Genomic DNA, 17353 nt, shown 5'->3' with positions numbered 1-17353 from the left:
TAAACTAGGGGTAAACAAAAACCGGAAAATCCGCCAAACCGACCCAGCCCACCTCTTTTTTAAACTGATCTATCCGAATTGTTCGAAACCGAAATATTAATAAGTTCGTTTTTTTTTTTAAACCCGAACAGGTTGGGTTGGGTTAAGGTTTAACAAATTTCAACTTTTATCCAACCCAAACCCAACCCGTTACATTATATAAATTATATATAATAATATATGAATTTTTAAAGTTAATAAATAATTATAAATATATATTTTGACTAAAGTTAAAATATATAAGTTTTGGACTTATTTGCACTAAAATTAAATATAACAGATATTCTGCTCGATCCCAATCTGCCTTTGTTAACAGAATATACCTAGAAGGTAAAAAAGCAAATGATATTTTCTATTTTATTCCTATTTTTAAATATGTATTCAGTTAATACTTAATCAACAGGTAAATCAGTATCTTTTTATTGGATCCAAAAAAGCTTAGGGTATTCCAGCGGACCTAACCCAAACCAAACCAAACTAATTTCTAATCGAACCAAACTTATAAAAAAATTATTAAAACGAAATATAATGACTTGTTGGGTTAGGGTTTCGCCTAATACCGACTGAAGCCATGAACATCCCTTATATAAACCCAAATTGCAGACTGGCGTGACCAAATAAAGAAATTTTGGGCTAAGCGAGAGAAGCAAGGGATGAAGGGCGTTAACGTGTCTGGGTTGTTGACACTTTCAATTCCTTTGTTTGCTATTCTTACTCGTTATTACTCCTCAAAACACAAGCACAAGCAACTCTCTGAAGAAGAAGAAGAAGTAATAGCGTCGTCGTCATGGGCTGAACTTGACCGGAATCTATTGAGGGAAATAGTGAGCAGACTCTGTGTTGCTGATGAGGCTCGCTTTGGTGCTGTTTGCACCCACTGGTTGGCTGCGGCTCGTTCCATTAGTACTAAATCCTCATCATTACCATGGCATGGTTGTAACTATCCAGGTAGCTCTGAATTCCGAATCTATGACCCTTTATCATCTCCCACCCATCTAGCTTCACGACACCTTATAGACTGGTCTCAATTAGGTATTCCATCTTCCACTGATGGAGTCTCTTTGCATCTTGTCAAGCACAATTGGGTTTTTCTTTCTGTTAGCAAACCAAGATTGTTTTTCTGGACGCGTAGATACATCTTTCTGTTCTCTCCCTTTACTAAAAGAATCATCACCCTTCCTACTTTTGACTATCCTAATGGTTTTTATTTCGTTTCCACGTTTTCCACCCGACCCGATTCACCAGATTGTGTCTATTGTTGCGTAGACGCTGACCGAGATGACAAAATTGCTGTTTTAACATATCGCAATGGTGATAAACAGTGGACTGCTAGACAATTTAATATGCATCCTGATTTTAAGCCTTGGAATTCCATTCCTCACATCCTTGATGGAATTCTATACATTCTTTCTCCCTATGGACAAGTAGCCTCCTATAATATCCTTAATGGAGAATTCATCTTTGACCGTTTGCTCCACGACGAGTTTGTTGTTCACAATTCTGCTAAAAGGATAGTCCATTCGTTTGTTTTGAATGGGGAGTTGCTTATAATAGGTTTTAACCCGGATGTCAGAAAGGATGCTACTCTTCCAGGCAAACAATTTGTAAGAAGGTATCATCGCTCATTCAAGGTTTGGCTTCCCGTAAGAACCTTAGGGGATTATGCTTTATTTTTCAGCCCAAAGTTTATCAACGTTTCACTAGTTAATACAAAGGATGTTAGGACATGTAACGGACTATTATCAAACAAGGTATACCGTTTTTTCAGTGGCGGCTGCCTTGTTTACTCCTTACAGGACGGTGAATTAGTTCAGTTTAAGTGTATAAATTCAACCTTTTTGGGGGATGGTGGGAACGATTTACCTGAGTACAAGTATAATTATTCTACTCCAGCTACAAATTTAGCTTATTGGTTAGAAGCTCCTCCCGTCCGTTCCTCCACAAACAATAAATAGCTTAGTGGTTAAGAGCTTATCCTCTGTCGTTTCAGGTCCTCGGTTCGGTCCTGGCTCATCCTGAGAATATCAATCTTATTCATTATTGTGACTCTGTCAATATTTGAAGTTACCTGACTTATATCCATCATGTTTTCATGATTGTTATTATGTTTTTTTTTGGCCATATATGTTGGTAAGCTAAATTGTTTTAATTATTGTTTTGCTGTAGATTATGAGGGGTTGTTGATTCTTTTTTTAATATTTAGACAGAGTGGATTGAACATGAAAACAATAACAAACATAGGCTTCATAAATTAACTCAAGTAAAGTTGCTACCTTGGGATTTCGTAATTGCAGATAAGATGAATACTACCATGAAAGTGATATAATAATCTATACTATACTATAATTTTACAAAATTTTGTTTTGATCATGTTGGTTTGGTGATTCACTTTATAACTAAAAGTACTCTACATATAGAGTTCTCAGAATTCTCGTAGTTTTACCCTCTAAACAGTTTGTTATACTACAAGATAAAAACTCCACCATTATTCTTTTAAATATAATTAATATAGTCAACCTCCTGATTTTGGTTATATTTGTCGAACCTCTATAGGTAATTTGTAAGAGATTCCACATCATTTATTATTATATTCAAATGATATATTCAATTTATAACAACCAAGGTATTAATAACATACTAATTTTAAAATATAGCCAACCAATATAACCAATACCATCGAAGCAAAATGTGTTATAAGTTTAGCAAATTTTAAATAATGTTTTGCAGGTCAATTTAGACAACCACGTTGAATATGCTATTAATTTTGTCACTCATAAAGATAGTTAATAGCTTATCATACTTCAGGAAAAAATAGCTTATCGTACTTAAGAAAAAGATCAACCACTAACTATTATCCTACAAAACTGGCGTTTCTAACAGTATTTTTACACTCATTCTCTATCCCACATATTTTCTCACCCTTCATTCCTTTTGAAGAGAAAGACCAAAAATAGAAATGTCCTTGGATTGCAGGAATGAAAGGTTAAAGATGACTACAAAAAATGCAAAAAAAAAAAAACATTATGGTGCAGTCTTGTTTTTCCCCTTAATTAAGTTGAGATCAAAATAATCTTCTGGTTTGAGTTTGAAAGTTCTTGGATCGAAAAGGGATTTGTCTGAGGATGGCGGCGTTTAGTGGTACAACAGACAAATGCAAGGCTTGTGACACAACAGTTCATTTCTTTGAGACGGTGTCTGCTGATGGAGTTCCTTATCGTAAGAATTGCTTTAAATGCAGCAACTGCAAGACCTCCAAACGCATAATATCATCCTTCAAACTGGTTCCTCCAGTAGTGACCATCACTTGAATTTTTAAAAGCTTCCCAAGTTCTTTGCACACTTGGGATGTCTGAAGGGCTAGCTCCCTAGTCGAGACTAGTATAGCAACTGCAAAATATTTAAAGCACAAGTTAGAGACTACGTCATGTACAGTAAGGTATGGTTAGCATCACTAGTACAATAACCAAAGCTGAGTTGGAGACTTTCTATTGTCCTCATACACAAATAAGCAGCAAAACAACCAAAGAACATATGCCAGTTATCAAAAACACATATACCTTTAATAACATTTTTATCTGGATCAATCATTTCAAGTGCAGGAATGCAGAATGCGGCAGTTTTGCCAGTTCCATTTTTTGCTCTAGCAAGAATATTACTTCCAGTAAGGGCTATAGAATGCAGCTCTCGTTTCAGGAAATAGTCCTCAAACTCATTTCCTTTGGTAGCAGTGACATCCTGAAATAGCGCCAAGCAAAGTTTAAGCCAAACAAAAATGCAAAGGCTCCTATATTACTTCCCTTACACAAATGTTCAAGAGACTAAATTTCTGATTTCATAATTTTATCCAAGTATGTGATGTTGGGGACAGAAAACACAAATAGTAACAATGTCAAATGTAAACATGCTTCCAGGTGCACATCACTTATTTGAATGCATAAAGTTAAAATGTGAAATTGGCGTTTCAAAGTGATCATGGTCAAGGTTTTTACTCCTCAACCATGAGCATATTTAATTCACAATCATGCAAACAAATGCTGAATTAGTTTGAGTTTCCAATTATACCTCTGTCTTGAAACGATTGTCAGGTGGTGGTTTAATTACTTGAGCTTTCCAGTCTTGAGAGCTGATCTCCAATCAAAGAAGGAACCATCAAGTTACGAGTAAGTATAGGCCATAAAGTGCAGCGTAAGAACACAACACATATACAACTTTAAAGGTTTTGGCAAATAAAACAACTGCAAGAAGCCAACTACCATGCAACATAATTCATATCCGAATAATTATAAATCAGACCATAAAAATATCAAGTGTTGGCAAATACAAAGAAGAAAGAATATATTATTAATTCACATAACAATTTACTACTTACCTTTACGGGTCCACGAAAATTGAAGGGAAGCATATCCCTCAATGATAAGAGTGTTTCTAAGAAATAAAGCAACAGTTTAACCTAATTCCCTCAACCCCGCGCGCGCAAACGCACACAAAGAGGCGGACATGTATCATTTCATTCATCGAATCTGACATGCACTTTAATTTCTTTCAACTTAAGGAATCTCTATATATAGTGGTAACCTACATGCTTAAAGAAATGAAACTACCCCACTTCATCAGTTCGTAGGAACAGTCCAAAATTACTGTCAGGAATCGCCTATGTTAGTTGCAGTGTTTGCTAATATAAGTTGTCAGGATTAGTACTTAGCATAGTAGTACACTTTAGTAAGGGTAGTTGTGTCATTTCAATACTTGAAGTTAGTTATAGTTGAGGTTTGCCTATAAATACTTGGTAAGCTTTGTATTTCCATGCATGTTGAATATGAATATGAAAATGGAACTTGTTCCACAATTCTCTCTCTTCTCTCTAGGGTTTCTCTCTCTCTCTCTAGAAATCTATCTTGTTCTTCAAGTTTCTCTTTCTCATCTAACTCTGATCAATCTGAACTCTGCTTCTCATCTCTATTTCTGCCTATTTTTTATCTAATTCTCTATTATCAAACTATTACCTTACTTATAAACTCAGAAAATACCATATATAGCAACAACACTAGGTCAGAACTCATCAGTTCCTGACATTTACACACAACTTCGAAAGATAACATCAGATGTAAATGACCTTGAAAGGCACATCTATATGTGACACACGGGTTTTTAATACGTATACCATGAACAGTAGTAGATCATGTTGGTCACAAGTAAGCAAGTAGTTTTGTACTTCAAAAAAAGCAACAAGGTATACTTAAATAGTTAAATTCATTACTATATTAGATTATAGAAATGGCATTCCTTATAATACTTCTGACTTTACATTATCACAACGAGAAAAATACAATCTTATTAACAAACCCATAAACTCTGCAAACTGGACCTGACACAGCATGATTACTCTTACTGCAACAAGTTTAAAACATACAACACACCTTCTCACTTATTTTCCAACAAATGGAATAAGAGCTACCAAAAATATATTACAGCTGCATCATATCAAAAATTAAGCAACACATGATGTATTTCATCTATACACCAGACACACATCAAGAAGCACAGAATATTGTATGCATTAAATACCCGCCATCTAAATAGGAATAAGCACATAAAACCTACCTTTCCTGTCGGGAGTACCGACACATATTGCCCTAGTCATATCATCTTGCAATAAAAATCTACACACATGTTCTTGACAAATTCTCATCTTTTCAAGATAAAACATCACAACACACACACATTTTCTCGAAAATTCAATCTTTTTAACAATAATACACTGCAATTTTCTTTACACACAAATATACGCATGTTCTTCACAATTTATCTTTTCAAGATTAAACATCACAAAACACACACATTCTTAATTTAATTTAAATTGAGTATGTCTACCTGTTCATTCCTAGTTGAGGTATTACCCAACGGGTTCACACCAAACAAGCGGCTACCATTTGGATTACATTGCATAATTCTCGGCTACACAACATTAAGAATTAGAATAATGGTGCAGTTATAGAGAATAATACATAAATATGAGAAAAACTAAAAGCACGTATACTTCGAAGTCAGATACATATCTCCGGCGACTTCTAAGTATGTGGGTGTTTGGGAACTAAGCTTCTCAGCTTATTTGAAGTAAAAGTGGACTTCCATTTTTTCAGTACCGTTTGGCAAATTCGTGGAAGTGCTTATATTGGGCTCTGAGAGGCCCGAAAAAGAAGTTAGTAAACCTAGTTTTTTTTTACTTCTACTTATCCTGTGAATCATTAGACCATTCAGTTCTGTCTGTAGTTTTATGTAGCTTCCTTTCTTTTGTGCCCATATGGTTTTATTTCTTTTTATTTTAATATTGAGTTTTATATTTTAAATTTGTAAAAGATTTCATCTATTAATAATATAAGGTATTGTATTATTATGATTTATTTTTTAAATGGAAAAATATTATATTACATAATTACCGAACTATACTAGCTTATAAGTCAAGTTATCCAAACACTAAATAAATTATAAGTTTCAACATCCAAACACTTTTAATAATTTATAAGTCCGAACCAATTTCTCACTTATAATCCACTTCTTTACTTTAAGAAGTCACTTCTTTTAAGCTCAGCCAAACAGCTATGTGCTTTCAGGTTTTCTCATATTTATGTATTATTCTCTATAAATAGACTATTATTCTAATTCTTAGTGTTGTTGTGTAGCCGGGAATTAAGCAATGTGATCCATATGGTGGCAACTTGCTTGGAATTAAGCTATGTGATTCATATGGTAGCAACTTGCTTGGTGTGAACCCGTTTGATAATACCTTAACAGTGAATGAACAGGTACAAAGACAAACATTTATCAAGAACATGTGTATGTTTGACTGCATAAAGAAAACATAAAAACCTAAAAAAAACACATGAAATCACCCTTAAAACCCCAAAAAGACAACATAAAAAACAAATCTTTACATAAATCAACAAACGACAAAAAACCAAGAAATGTACCCAGAATCCTTGTGAGCCTGAAAAGTGTTGCCACCCCTCCTTTCCCCGGGCCCACCTGGCCTTTTCCTCAACCAAAGATGCTGATGCTGCTGATTTTTCTGCTGCACAACACCTGGCCTCTGCTGATTATAATTTGGGCTTCCGCGAAAACCCCCATCACCCCTTGGGCTTCCACGAAAAACCTCGTCACCCCTTGGGCTTCCACGAATACGAAAAACCCCGTCACCCCTTGGGCTTCCACGAAAAAACCCATCACTCTTGGTGCCTCTAAACCTTGGCTGATACTTCCCCTGATTATTCATCACAAAAAATTGTTTTCTTGAATTTAAAGAATGCGAAAGGATGGGATTTTTAAGGGTGAAATGAGAATGCAAGAGAAGGGTTTCAAGATTTGGGGTTTTGGTTGGAACTTGGAGGGGTTTTTGTTATGGGAAGAATGGGTTCTCAGCAATGAGACACTTGCTTGAGAAGGGTTTTTACATTGATTGTGTATTTATATTGTTTTTGGGGCCGCATGGTTTCCGATTCTAGATTTTTTCATATTTTGCGATTTCGCGATAATAATTGAGGTGTGGGGAAAATCTTAAATTCGTTGGATATCTTTTAATTTCGATAAATATCTGAAGTGAATGTCTAGTATTTTTCTTGATATCTTTAGGCGAAATTGTTGAATTTAGTAGATAAGAGGTGGATATAAGTAACCCATTTCAATATATTACTAATGACAGTTGATAATAAATTTTAAAAATATTTAAATATTTAAATATCAAATTATGCAATATCAAGTCTATAGTTCTGATCCGATATATGAGATTCAATTATAGAAATCTCATGGTGGATGGGGTGGGCTCTAGTGGAAAGGGGTTGAGCTAAAGTATTAGCTATTGACTTTGTCTGGAGCCCCTCTGAATCATGTTCGGAGTCTTAATAAGGTTTTAGTGGGCACGGGATGAATTGAATGAGGTCGAGAGTGGGCCCGTGTGATGATATTTAAGAGGTAGGTGATATCATATATGCCTATATTCTTTTAGTTCGTATTTAAACTTCGCATTTAACGGTTTGTATTTCATCATTAACTTATATATATTATTTATAAATAAAATAATTTGGATAAAATTGTAATGCATTATAATAATATACAATATTGTATTTAAATTGAGATTTTGTTCAAACAAATTGAGATATTTTTTAACTAAATAGATATGAAAGATGAATATCATTTTACAAAAAGAGATTATAATGTATTTTAGATAAACCGAGTCGAATATATGTGTACTGTATAGAAAAAGATTATAATAAATTGAAAATGTTGCTGAATTTGAATTACTAACACGATAATGTGATTTATTTATATAATTCTTACTTATACAAAAATTTAAGTCGATCCATAATAAATAAATATACGTCTACACATACATAGCGGTGTCGAAAATATCTTATATACTCGATCTTAGGCGAACTATAATAAATATATAACACTTAAATAATCACGATAAGAACAAGAATTTAGCTGCTAGATAAAATTGTGTATACATGTATAGTTAGATTTTCACACATGAATGACTCTAATAAAAGTCATAATCACTTTTTTAAATAAGTGCAAAATTAACTCTTTTCTCACACAGGATGTTAACATCGAAAGAATGAAATTTGTGGTGTGCATGTGTATTCAAATTCTAGTCATCATAAATCAACAAACGTATACATATGTATTATATATATATTATGTATATATATGTATGTAAGTATTCTAACGCATATACTTGTGATTACGAGAAATGTTAACGTGGGAAAGTGGTTAATAGCAAATATGAGAACTAGCTTGAAAGTAGAAAGAATATCACGAAAAACATGGGACGGAGAGTGATGGAAAGTGTAACTGAACTTGTATTTGATTCTTGAGAAAACAGGAGAGAGTGTTCTCTGGTGTTAATCCATGTAGTGATACAAGAGTCATGCGTACCCCATTAATAGGGATTCAAGGTATCACGTAATTTTTTGGAAACAAATAACCTCAATGGGTTACGTTTTGTCTAGTACATTAAAACCCAGGTCCATTAGACTGTGTAAGCCACCGTCAAGAAGTCTGTAACTCACATGGCCCAAGTCTAAATGGCTAGAGAAGCTGACATGGAGCGGGACGAATAAAGAAAAGCGCACAGTGAGTGGATGTAGAGATCTCAAATGAGTGGAGGTAGAAACCTCAAAAGGTGTGGGGTGCCTTCGGAAACGCGGACACATGTGGTGCATGGCTGTTGTCAGCCTGTAAGGTGTTGGGTTAAGTCCCGCAACATCTCATGTGGCTCGAGTCAGGACTAGTCATGAGCCTTCATGTGTTGTTCATCCTCTTAAAGAGCTAGGGAACTTGAGATAGAAGTTGTAGCCCTAGAGAAAGCCTATACCCTCAACCAGGGTCATCTTGAAGTGGAAAAATGAGAATTAGGAGCTTTGTTGGAAAATGAGTGTAAGGAAAGCAGTCATATGATGAGCGACCTCGAGGGTCATCTTCATACTTGGAGCGACCTCTCCCTTATGAAAGGATGGATCATCTTTTTAGTACTAGTAGTCTATTATGCAGAGTGGCCTACTATAATCATGAGGCGATGAGACTTGGCCTAGCATGATCACGAGGTATTGGGATCAGACCTAATATAACCATAAGTCTTTGATACTTGTAACTTTCATCAAATTGACGTGATATCTTGGTGGTCCTTGTTTAAATATGAGTCTCCCGAGGCTCATTACAATTTTGGACATAATCTATACTATCTATACTATATTATAATAAACCAACATGGCTATAATTTGTAGTCGTACAAATTTTGGTACTCTTTCTATATACAAGCAAAAGTCTACAACATATCAAGATTGTTAAACATTTTAAATACTAAAAACACTCATCTTGTATTACATAACAAAAACTTTATCATTATAACGTACAAAAAAGCAAATATGATTCTCATATGGGGATTGCATCATGCAACAGATTTCATGAGTATGATACTTAGCACAGATATTAGATTGATGGGCCTGATTCCACAACACAAACGGAAAGACTAACACACATACACATCAAAAAAAAAAAAAAAAAAACACTGTGAATGCTTGTCACAAATATTTTATCAATTTATTATTCCCATATTTTCTTATATTAAATTATTCATACAAGTGCATGAAAAAGAGCATAGATTGACAGCTTCTGAAACTCAATCCGGATCACCATCATCATCTTTACTTGATCTTCCCATCTTTCAATCACTCCTCACTAGAGACGAGGTGTACATACATATGTAACATGTACGTGGATTTATAGACATAATAGATTACACATCAATACTAGGTAGGTAGCTTTATTCCCTCTTACTTTCCTATATTAGGTTGTTGAGTTTGTTTCTCCCATTCCTCCCATTTTTACTATTTTTGTCTCTTTCCCACCCACTGTTGCATTTAAGATCTACCAAAGCCTCATCACACGTCTGTCATAAAATCAGAGTTTGCATCTACTCTTGTAACTAAAGCTTCATTTATAATGCCAAACCAAAACTGACACTAGATTATACACTAACGGAAACAAATAATATAAACAGGGCATTCACCTTGTTTGCTGTGGAAACAACTAGTTCTAAATGGCTACACTTTTATAACTTGCACCATTAGTATCTAATTATCTGCATTAAGTATATGTTATATAAATTGAGACAATGTTCTACTACTTGTTAGTAGTAGTAGAAGATGTGACCTTTTTCAATGTTACAATATATACAAGCAGGGAGCAGTATAATGCTAATACAATCCACACATTTGCCTGGCTGACATGAACCTTATTGTTTTACTCAGACCGTCTTGTGTAAACCACTTTGAGATAAAACGGCATTCCGCAACTGTGCTGGAAATTGATATACAAACAGCGGGATTAAATCATAATGATGCTGACTTTCAGCTGCTGATATCGAAGTATCTCGGGTCCTCTGGAAAATGATATTCCACATTCAGCTGCATTGAGTAAACAATATATCTTTAGTTACACATATTTTGAGTGACACGTATTAGGCAATTCAAAAATTTATACACTATTCTTTTCATCCCAAAAGAAGTTGTCATTCAGAACCCTAACTGAAAAAAAAGGAAAAAGGAGGTTTTAAGACCAATTTCAGAGGAATGTTCGAATACCGCTTCTGGTGTCATCTAATATTCTATATATATTCTACTTAGACAGTGCAAGAGTTAAGTTCCACTCTGATTTGGCCATTTTTGCACCCTGTGATAGTTCCTAGCAGGAGTTAACCTATTGAAACTGCCACTGCTTAATTATAAACTAATAAAATCCAACTGTACCAATAGCACACAAGGCACTTTTGAAATGAAGGCTTGTGATCAGCAACTTACATACTGTCATAATCATGCAATTAACGCCACAATCACAATGACAATCACAGTAACATTAATAAGGGACTATGATTTCCCTAACAGGCAACTTCATGTGAGCATATAACTTAATAGGCAACTTGATACAAGCATATACTAATGCCCAAGAAGAAAACTACACCACGTCAAAGAACTAAGATAACTGAATGCACTTGAAACTATGAAACGAAGACAATGCACCTTTCCTTCATCAGCGTCAGAATGGCGCTGAGGGAAAACCACCCTCAGATCATTGTACAGATAGATTTTCCTCTCTTCATTATCTATGTTACTTCGCGGCTGTGATAGAAATTTAGACTTGCCTTTCTCAACTGATCTTGAACACTTTCTAGGAGAAGGGCATAGAAACCGGAGATGAAGAGCATACCGCAGTGCACCTACACTGCCAGGATTCCCATTGACCTTTGAACAAACATGAGCAGATTTATGGTCAGGTACATGACACCGATCCAACCAGTCAATGCCGCCAGTCCTCTGGTCTACATCAGTTTCACTGCCGGTCCCAAAACCTTCACTAACTCTGACAACTTCATCAGATTTATACATCTCCGAAACTTGCATATTTTCATTCTTCATGTCTGAAGTTTTCCAATGCTCTTTGCCCTCTGTAGATATTGGACTAGAGGAAGCTAGAGTCACCTTCTGGCGCAAAAATGTCTGATTTGATTCGAAGTAACAAAGATAAATAAGAGATAAACCACAAAATTGTCTCATTATAAAACAACAGAGTACACAAAATTACATATTCTGGATTTATACTACAATAGTTAAGTATGAGTAGTGAAACAAGATCCTGCTTTTATGTATTAAATATGATTTAAGATAGATTAGAAGAGTCGTCACTGTCCTCTAAGATCTAGTTCCTTTTATTAAGTAAATTTAGTTAGATCATGAATGTACAATGTCTGAAGGTGTTTACAAAAGAAAATCGATACACAGTACCTCATTCTAAGAAATTAGTATGTACATATAACAAGTTTTAAATATTATATTCACATATAGTAGATGGCTGATCTCCTATACCATGATGTTGGTAGGATTAATTAAAGATCCTTTAGAAAAAGACTGAGAATAGGTATTTTACACTGATCACATCACGTCTCACCATACAAGCAATTTAGCAATGGCATTAACAACTGCAAGTAAACCTGAAAAGGGTAGTGCACTACTGTTAAACACACCTTTGTACCAGCTGGCATGTCACTCAGGTCGTAATTGCAAAAGAAAGTATGAAGAGGCGTCTTTTCAGGATTGCTAAGAACCTGCAAAAAGCATTACAATTTAAGGGTGATCATAATCATAACTCGGTAACTCCATATAGACAATAAATCAGTGAATGATAGAGCTGCAACTGTAAGATCTATAGACACATTTAAATACTCAAATATCTATGGAAGACGTAAACAGTAAACACTAATTGGTTTTCAAATATAAAGTCCACTGTGGTTGTAGCATACACAGTGCACCATTATGCGGGTAATTGATTGTGAAATTACGTAATTGTGTATGCTACATCCTTAGAGATACAGGCCTTGACAATAGGTAGAACTAAACTTTCAGTACAGCTGAGTAACAAATAAACTACAGTACCAGAAAGAAATGAACTCCCTATCAAAAAAGAATATAAACTCACATATGACATGCAAATATAATACAATTTAAATACATGAAATAATGATATAGCTGTTTCATACCTAGCCCAGATGGATCCCTGTACATGCCTCATGCATATCAAATAAGTCTCTCATCAATTAACAAACGAGTTCAAAAAACTAAAAATCTAGACAATACCAAATCCAACCATGTACTGCAATATTATTCCATTTACATTAATACATGCAGACTATGTCATATTGACTTCTAGCCAAGGCCACATAATAGAAATAAAGTATAGTTCAGTAAAGGGTACCCAATACGCACATAAAAACAGGCCGCAGCAATGGTAATAACAACAGAGATCATATTGCAATCGCATTTAAGTGGTATACTACGATCAACTTTTTCAACACTGCATTTAATAGGCCTTTACAATTCCACCATCTTTAGTTTGGATAGTGGAAGGATCAGTACCAGCTGTATCCGCCCTTTCACTGGGATACGTAAACGACTCCTTGAACTACGTGAGTTCCCAATGCATAGGTCTTCCTTAGAGTTTCTTCTGCACTTTGTTGATGGAGAATTTCCTGCAAGATCTATGGATGCACAGTATAGCAAGTAGTTGTCTCCATCGATACTGGTTACTGAAAAAGGAAGCTTCTGCGATTTTGGTGAAAAATTCCCTCCAGTTACGCTTAGTACAGCAAGGAAACCATCAATTTTCTGCAGTACAAAGATAAGAATATGTGCATAAGAATTGACCTTCATTATGGACAGTCTCAAAACAGAACTGAAACTTCGAAGTAATTTTAGAATCTTCCTCTATCATGTTAAAAAGTAGATAACCTGAGTAAAATTTCCAAATAGTCGACCAGACAGAAGAGATTCCTCAAATGAACCAACCAGTGACCTTCTCACAGGGAGTCCTTTCATATTTCTATCCAACTTTGTGCAAGGGGAAAACCCTGCGATATCTCGACTGAAAGGCCAACTCTTTCCAAATTTATTCTCTGATGAAGTCGATTGTAAATTGTTATGCAGAAAAGCTGTATCTTCGAAAGATTTACTCTCTATTCTTGAATGCTCCTCCTCTTCATATGAAAAGATGATGCCTAGAGCATTCTTATTAAGGGCCTCTTCCGTGTCTCTAAAAGTAAGGTATTCACCTCTATACTCTTTTCTTTCCTTCCTGCATCCTCCTTCAGCTTTGCTATTAGCAGACAATCTAGGACCAAGAGGAGATAAAGAGAGAGGAATAGAGGTTATCGTCTCTGCAGATACTAAGATTGCACTAGTTCGGGGCTTTGTCCTACATGATTCACCCAAGGGGTCAAGACCAGGTGACGAACACCAAGCATGAGATAATAATTCCTTTTGATCTAGCACCGGGCCATCAGTGAAACAAACAGAGGATCCCATGCCACTATCATACACAAAGTCATTCTGTGCTGCGTAATTAGACACAGAAGACTCTGGTGAAATGAAAGCCTTGTCTCTCCCAATATTAGCTTTCTTGAAATCTTGACCTGTGAGTCTACTATAACTACTACTATTTTTTTGTGAATCACTTTGAAAATTGCTGCCACCAATATCTAAAGAAGCACCGCTAAATTGCTTGGGAAAAATCCTACTGCTTAAAGGTGACAGCATTCGCTTCCTCGCAAGTGAACCATTTGATTCAGATTCACCAACAGTAATACCATAGGTAGACGAAGGTGCAGAGTCATCTGAATTCTGAGCATTAGAAGTTAAAGAATTTCTCATACTAAAACCCAAAATCCTAGAAAATGGAAGTGGACTTCTTTCACTCATAGGAATTGATAAATTATTCTCCGGTGATTTTTGTTCATTAAGTTCTCCTATCGAACTGCATATAGCATTCCCACTACTTGATCTCACACATCCAGTTTCCAGACCACACGTGCTCATATCAGCAAATGCTGGTCGATTTTGCACTAATGTACTCAATGTACTCAATGACACTGTGACCTCAGAAGGCTCACTATAAGTTACTTGCGGCAATCCCATTGTTACACTTCTTACAGAGTTAAACCTTGGTCCTCTAAACAAAACACAACAATGCTTCCATTAGATCCTTCATATAAATAGATCCTACCAAAAAAAGCAAGAAAGTGACAATTGCCAAATGCCTGTATAATCAATACAACTTGATCATTTTACATATAGAGAATTCCAATAATCAATGTTAACCAGGTAGAACAATGCATCTTAAACACAATTCAGCTAATTCGCCGATACCATTAACTCCACGAGTACTGGTAACTCCTTTCAGAACAAGAACATAATTCACCCGAAAACTATTTACCAAACCTACCCAATCAAAACATAACTCTCATTACACTCTTGAATCAAAACAAGTCATAAAAATACACCACAAATTTCAAAACAAGTACAAACACAAATTTAACATAAAAGATACATATAAAATATACACACACACAGAGATGACATCAAACACATAAGTGTATGCACTACTAAGCAAAGCTACCAGTTTAAAGTACAATAAATCAAAAGCAAGAGAGATTAAAGCAAATTATAATCTGAAGATATGTATAGCAATTAAAGTAAAGATAAAGGGGGATTAGAACGGACCAAAAATAAGGGTTTGAAGGATGAATCTGATCTGTGATCATCGGTTTGTGTGTGCACAATGTATAATCAATTTAACTGCATTCGATCATATTTTATTATTAATTTTTGTATCAGTTATATCAAGGAAAATATTTTTATTGGAAATAAAGGGAAAAATTGAATTGAAAATGTAGTGAATGTGGTCTCTTGTGATATGTTTAATGGTCGGAGAAATTGAAGAGCATCCGAAAAATTATAGAAGTTTTTGGAAAGGTCAATTATCAATGAGAAAAGGCCCGAGGTCGTGTAAAATAATATATTCAGGAAGAATGTCTCAAATATTATTTAATAATATCGAATAATATAGTATTCTCAATTTCAGAAAAAAAATAATATCTTATTCTTTTAATTTTGAGCAAAATACTACACGGACGAGCGTTTTGTTTTTTAACACCTACAACACGCTATGTCATGTAATGTTTTGTTTTTACATAAAGTAGTGTTATATTTTTTAATCCCGACAATGTCATATAATGTAATGTTTTTTATGAATATCGAAAATACTACACAATGCGCGTTAATAAATGATAATTCGGGACCATCTTTCTGAATCATAATATTTTAGATATTAATGATTAATTTTGTGCTAATGGTAACAAAACTCATTATCAATTTCTCATTGCTTCAATCCTATTTATGTATTAATTTCATAAATTAAAATTTGATACATAATTTTTGTACCTATTTTTTTATTTTCAATATTGATATCATAAGTAATTGTGAATAATGTCTGTCGTTGGGTTGAGAGTTGAGTTGATGATGATGTTCATCCTCTTTCTTATCAAACACACCTCATATTTCCATTTGCATGTGTATCTTTTTAGAGTGAAATTCAAAAGCACCACTTTTAATATAATTTTATAAATATTATTATGAAAACATTATTTTGTGTAAATGATTAAAAATATTAATTTGATATATATTCTTAAAAGTAATTATTCCAATATATGCATCCTTCAAATGAACATCGCATGCAAAATTAATTTTTTCGATTTTTAAAAAGACTGATACACATTCTAAATGAGTATCAGTGATATAAATTCTTAAACCTTCTTAAAATTTCATTTGTTTGGTTATCATAAAACTTTTATCATATACAATTTCACACCTTAATCACATACAGTATATATTATCATTAGTTCACCATCACCTATCATTAAAGTCATCACCATCAATTATCTCTCATCAAGAATTATATAGTTATCAAAGATAGATAACTTCTTTTGTAGGATCGTATTTTTGACCATTAATCTCAAAAATAGTATTTTTTTGCAAAATATATAAAAGTTATGATATTTTTGTCATTTTTATTTTTTGTTGATGCTTGGTTTACTAATTTACAACTCTTTTCATTCCTTTCATTTATTTACGATTGTTTTACGTGGCTTGAGATGCATTACCAACCTATCGATTTCACCTCGTTCGACATAATTACCAACCTTAAGACTCACTCTTCACTCTCTGGCTCTACCCAATATATACTTGGAGCCACCAGAGTATCATTAAGATTCCAGGTCCTCCACAGACTCAATACAGTCCAAACCCCGGTCCATCTTGATGACATGATTTAAAATTTTAAAATTCTCAACTAGAATATTAAAAATAACAAGAAAAAATTAATTGAATTGTTATCAATTTTTAAACCACCATCGGTTATGACAGATTTTCTTTTA

At 34.3% G+C, this 17353-nt stretch overlaps 3 protein-coding genes across 4 annotated transcripts; 1 reads left to right on the top strand and 2 right to left on the bottom strand.

Annotated features, from left to right (window-relative positions):
• Positions 1–692: 692 nt before the first annotated feature.
• Positions 693–1994, top strand: LOC108217335 (uncharacterized). Its single transcript, XM_017390169.1, has one exon. The coding sequence runs from the start codon at positions 693–695 to the stop codon at positions 1992–1994; it is 1302 nt and encodes a 433-aa protein (XP_017245658.1).
• Positions 1995–2864: 870 nt separating this feature from the next.
• LOC108218150 (DEAD-box ATP-dependent RNA helicase 6) lies at positions 2865–7515 on the bottom strand. 2 transcript variants are annotated; one of them, XM_017391068.2, is made up of 4 exons: positions 7008–7515; positions 4102–4162; positions 3597–3774; positions 2865–3426 (listed from the first exon to the last, which is right to left on the bottom strand). In XM_017391068.2, exons 1-4 carry the CDS (start codon positions 7307–7309, stop codon positions 3251–3253), a joined length of 717 nt encoding a protein of 238 aa, XP_017246557.1. In that variant the 5' UTR covers positions 7310–7515; the 3' UTR covers positions 2865–3250. The 2 variants fall into 2 exon arrangements, with proteins under 2 accessions (XP_017246557.1, XP_017246558.1); XM_017391069.2 differs by lacking the exon at positions 7008–7515 and adding an exon at positions 5911–6573.
• A 3109-nt stretch (positions 7516–10624) lies between these two features.
• On the bottom strand, positions 10625–15824 carry LOC108215963 (uncharacterized). Its single transcript, XM_017388607.2, has 6 exons — positions 15642–15824; positions 13875–15090; positions 13503–13751; positions 12614–12694; positions 11613–12089; positions 10625–11000 (listed from the first exon to the last, which is right to left on the bottom strand). Exons 2-6 carry the CDS (start codon positions 15054–15056, stop codon positions 10944–10946), a joined length of 2046 nt encoding a protein of 681 aa, XP_017244096.1. The 5' UTR covers positions 15057–15090; positions 15642–15824; the 3' UTR covers positions 10625–10943.
• Positions 15825–17353: the final 1529 nt, after the last annotated feature.

The sequence above is a fragment of the Daucus carota genome, chromosome 4 (genome assembly GCF_001625215.2).
Source record: "Daucus carota subsp. sativus chromosome 4, DH1 v3.0, whole genome shotgun sequence".
Taxonomy (NCBI): Eukaryota; Viridiplantae; Streptophyta; class Magnoliopsida; order Apiales; family Apiaceae; genus Daucus; species Daucus carota.
Note: the sequence above shows the minus strand (reverse complement) of the source record. Positions and strands in the feature narration are given on the sequence as shown.